Raw genomic sequence first — 4,913 nt, 5'->3', positions numbered from 1 at the left:
GAGGGGGAGGGGGGAGGGAGGAGGAAGAAGGGCTGGGGCTGCCCTCTGTTCAACCCCCAGTGCCAACAAAAAAGAAAAAAAATAGCTGAAATACTCAATTTTTATTTGTCCAAATAAAATTGGGTGCAGCTGCATGGGGGAGATAACTGCTAATGTCCAGTAGCACAATAAGGTCATTATAGTTGGCGACAATTCATTGCATATTTCCAGTTGCGGCAGAGTGAATTGAAATGTCCCCAACACAGATGACTGCTGTTTAAGGTCACAGACATGCCAGTGACCCTGATCTGACCCTTTCACAATGTACACAGGTAACCAAGTGTCACCCTGTCCCCTTAAGCATGTACAATTATGTCTCAATTGCAAATCAGAAAGAGAGGGCTGGGGTATAGCTCAGTGGTAGATCTCCTTCAACCCTACATAAGGCCCTGGGTTCTGCATCTCCAAAAAGAAAAAGAAAAAATTTAAAAGGAAAAGAAAAAAATCTGTTAATTCTATCTTTTCTTAGTGAATAAATTTATAGGAAAACTGCCCAGTGTGGTGGCACATGATTGTAATCCTAACTCTTGGGAAGCTGAGGCAGGAGGGTTGCAGCAAATTTTAGCCCAGCCTGGGCTACATCGTGAGAGATCAGGCCTGAACTACATAAGGATATTGTGTCTCAAAAACACCACACCAAACTAAATCAACCCTCCCATAAAATAGGAACAAAGACAATAAAACATGTATAGGAAAACTATAAATACAGCCAGGCATGGTGGTGCACACCTGTAATCCCAGCACTCGGGAGGCTGAGGCAGGAGGATCATTGTGAGTTCAAGACCAGCCTGGGCTACACAGTGAGTTCTAGGTCAGTCTCAACTACAAAAAACAAAACAAACCCAAAAAAACAAACAAAAACTATAAATACAGGCATGAAATGCTTTTTTTTTTTTTTGGTTGTTTATTTATGCTTTTGAGACAGGGTCTCCTTGTGTAGTTCTGGTTGATTTGAATTCACTGTGTAACTGAGGCCTTGAATTCACAGTGGTCCTCCTGCCTCAGCCTCCTGAGTGCTGGGATTATAGGCCTGTACCACCATGCCCGGTGCAGAGAAGAAGATTGAAATTAGAAAATTCAGACATTAAGAGAGGCAGCCAGGTGCATGCCTATAATCCCAGCACTTGGGAGGCTGAGGCAGAAGGATCAGTGTGAATTCAAGACCAGCCTGGGCTACATAGTGAGTTCCAGGTCAGTCTCAACTACATAGTGAGACCCTGTCTCAAAACAAGAGAGAGGTACAGAGTCAGGGATGAAAACATCTAATGTTCATTTCTTAGGGTATTGCTTAAGGGCTGGGGATTTGGCTCAATGGCTCTGCTGCCTGCCTTGCAAGTGTAAGGGCCTGAGTTCAACCCCCAGTACCCCCCCAAAAGAAAGAAAGAAAGAAAGAAAAGGGTATTGCTTACAAGAGATGCTTTTTATATTTTTATCTATAGAATACTTCAATGACTACAATAATTCACATTAAAAAGTAAAGGTTTGAGAGAGGACTCAGATTGTTTTCATGTGGATTTAAAACAGGAGATGAAAATATATAAACATCTTCTGCAGTGTGTCCTAGGGCCCCAGTGGGTGCCTACAGCTGGGTATGGTACTTGTATTAGTCACTTTCTGGCTGGGATAAAGTATGTGACACCACAACTTAAAGCAGGAGAAGGATGTTTTGACTGGTGGTTTCAGTGGGTTCAGTCCATGGCCAGTGGCTCCAAGGCAGGAGCAGTGGCCTCCTGGTGGCCAGGAAGCACAGAGAAGAGGGAGGAGCTGGGAGGGAGACAGACCTTCCAGGTCACGCCCAGTGACCCACCCCTTCCAACTGGGCCCCACCACCCATGGTGACATGGAGTATTTTAGACCTGGACCATACCAGCTCTGAACCCTACATGTCTAATATCTGAGATGGCTAGTGAGTGGCTAGTGGGTAGGCAGAATACACAGCATGGATATATTGGGTCAAGAAGAGATTTCAGCAAGCAATCTAAATTTGCAAATTATTTGTATCTGGATTTTTCTGTTTAGTGCTTTCTGACTGTAGTTGACTTTGGGTAACTGAAATCAGTCTAATAAATGGGGACTCCGCTATTTACAAGGAAGTAACCCTGGTGGCTGTTTCTGGAGGGGAAATGTGAGCCCCTGGCTTTAGGGAAAGGGAATCTTATTCCTTTGGCAGGGGTACGTTGCGGCAGGTTCTCATTACACAACTCAGGCTGATCTTGAACTCACTATGTAGCCCAGGTTGGCCTTGAACTTGCAATGATGCCTCTGCCTCAGCTTCCAGAATGCTGGGATTACAGTTGTACATCACCACGCCTGGCTACTGACTCCTTTTCTTAAATGTGTTTGGTGGTTTATTTCTTTCCATCTTTCTGTTTCTCTCTCTTTCTCTTCTGTTACCCCTCCTTTCTTCTTCTTCTCTCTCTCTCTCTCTCTCTCTGGCACCAGGGATATGCAAGACAAGCACTCTACCACTGAGCTACACACCTCAGCCCCTAAAACAATGTTTAAAGTCTAAAGTGCCTCTCCTTCCTCCCTATCTGACCATTTTCATGCCCCTCTTTAGCAGGAAATCCCACCACCCTTTTTAGTATGCAATTCAAGTAAACAACTATGTGTTCTTATTCTTTCCCCAAAAGTCAGCATGGTGCACACCCTGTTCTGAACTTCTAATTTCTGTTTAATTTGTTTAAGGGGCCTTTCCATTGTTGAACCTTCAAGACCTTCCACAGTGTTTTTTTTGAGACAGGGTTTCACTACGTAGTCCAGACTGGCCTTGAACTCGGTGTGTAGCTCAGGCTGACCTTGAACTTCTGGCAGTGTTCCTGCCTCGCCTCTCCAGTGCTGGGATCACAGGCGTGCGCCACCACACCTGGCTTCCACAGTCTTATACCATCCTCCCTTGGTATCTGTGGTAGGTTTGGTTCTGGGCCCCCTGTGGATGCCAAAATCCATGGTTACTCAAGTCACATATAAAATGGTGTGATATGGCTGGGTTTGGTGGTACATGCCTGTAGTCCCAGCTACTGGGAAGGCTGAGGCGGGAGAATTGTAAGTTTAAAGCCAGCCTGGGCAATTTAGTGAGATCCTGTCTTAAAATTAAAGGCCTGGGAATGTCGCTCAGTGGTGGAGCATGCCTGGTTTAATCTGTCATACCACACACACACACACACACACACACACAGTATTTGCATAGAGCCTACACACACCCTTCCTTAGACGTTTTTTCTTTTTTCAGTGTGAACACAGTATTCATAGAGCCTACACACACCCTTCCTTAGACGTTTTTTCTTTTTTCAGTGTGTTTATGTCTCAGTCACTTTCCTCATTGCAGGGACCTGGCACCCACAACGTAAGGGAGGAGAGGTTTATTTTGGATCATGTGGGGCAGGGGGCCTGGTGGGAGAGCCGCTCACACATGGGTGCCCAGGAGACAGACTCTTCCCAACCACCCCACAGAGAGCCCAGCCCCCAACTGCACATTCACGCATAAACCCACTGGTGGGCTAGTCTGCGTGTGGTCATCACGCCCCGTGACCCGTCACAGGCACCAGAGGCCCGCCTGTGAGGGCGGGGGGCGTCCAGATGTAACACGGAGGTGCTAGAGGCTGAGCCGGGACCTTTGCACTGAGTTACACCCTTGGCATTTTTTTAAAAATTTTGAGACAGGGTCTCACTGCCTTGCCTGGGCAGAACTTGAACTTGCAACCCTCCCGCCTCCACCTATGGAGTAGCTGGGATTACCTGGTGCATCATTTGTGCTTGGCCACCTGTACACTTTAAATCCCTGGGATCAAGGGTTGGCGGGGGATGAAGAAAGGAACTGAGGTGTGTTATGTTCACGCACCAACTCCCCACAGGGGATGTAAACACTAGGTACCACAAACACGGTCTAATAAAGGTGTCTCATGCAGCATGTGCGCTATGCAGATGGTCGTCTCAGCATTGTTTAGGGAAGGACAAGGTATAATAATGCTTGTGGGCGACCACAGTGAGCTTGACATGGTCTGGGGCTGGGGGACCCTGTGGGTGGGATCCTGTGTAGACAGAGGCGGTCGGTGGAGCTTTGCTGTGTTTGGGAGCATCGTGCCTGGAGACTTTGGAATGAGCCGGTGTGAGAGAAACCAGCATATGCCGGTCATCCCAGCACTATGGGAGGTCAGAGCAGGAGGACAGGAAGTTGCAGCCCTTCCTGGGCAATTTAACGACTCAACAAGACCCCGTCTCAAAATAAAAAATAAACAATGGCTGGGGATGTAGCTCAGTGGCAAGGTCCTGGATTCCAATCCCGTCGCTGCCAAAAGGGGGTAGGGCAAGAGTGTGAAGAGGGTGGGAAGATGACGCAGGCACATCTTGCAGGGCCGGGAGGGAGCCATGGAGGGCTCTGAGCTTGAAGGGACAGGGTCTGACTCTGGTGCTCACTGTGTGAGGAACAGTTGGGGCTGTGGCTGCACCGACCCAAGTGTTGGACAAAGGGAGCCGCAGCCTGGTGTGGGGCGCAGTGGCACTGAGGAGTGGGAGGATCCTGGGTGGGTTCTTTTGTTTTTGTTTCTTTGAGACAGGGTCTCCTTATGTAGTTCAGGCTGGCCTTGAACTCATTATGTAGCCCAGGCTAGTCTCAAACTTCCAGTGATCCTTCTGCCTCAGCTTACCAAATGATGGGATGAAAGAGGTGCGCCACCATGGCCGGCTCTGGGTAGGTTCTGATGCGACCCGGACTCCTGGAGTCAGATTGGATTGGGGTCGGGCCAGAGCGAGAGGCCGAGAATGCTTCCAAGTTTGGAACCTTAGAGCCTCCCACAGGGCAGAGACCGGTTTACTGGAACTCCGAACAGTTGGCAAGAGGTCTCCGGCGCGGCCGCGCAGTGCCGGGAGCCGCC

General features: G+C 48.5%; 1 protein-coding gene across 1 annotated transcript in view; it reads right to left on the bottom strand.

Annotated features, from left to right (window-relative positions):
• Gadd45gip1 (GADD45G interacting protein 1) overlaps nt 1-4,913 on the bottom strand; it is a 16,864-nt gene that overhangs the window by 6,129 nt on the left and 5,822 nt on the right. The window contains exon 4 of the mRNA XM_019205906.2: nt 1,167-1,171. Coding sequence (XP_019061451.1) covers nt 1,167-1,171 — 5 coding nt within the window. The remainder of the gene's footprint in view (nt 1-1,166; nt 1,172-4,913) is intronic.

This window comes from Fukomys damarensis, unplaced genomic scaffold (assembly GCF_012274545.1).
Source record: "Fukomys damarensis isolate Sample0158 unplaced genomic scaffold, DMR_v1.0_HiC HiC_scaffold_30, whole genome shotgun sequence".
Classification (NCBI taxonomy): Eukaryota; Metazoa; Chordata; class Mammalia; order Rodentia; family Bathyergidae; genus Fukomys; species Fukomys damarensis.
Note: the sequence above shows the minus strand (reverse complement) of the source record. Positions and strands in the feature narration are given on the sequence as shown.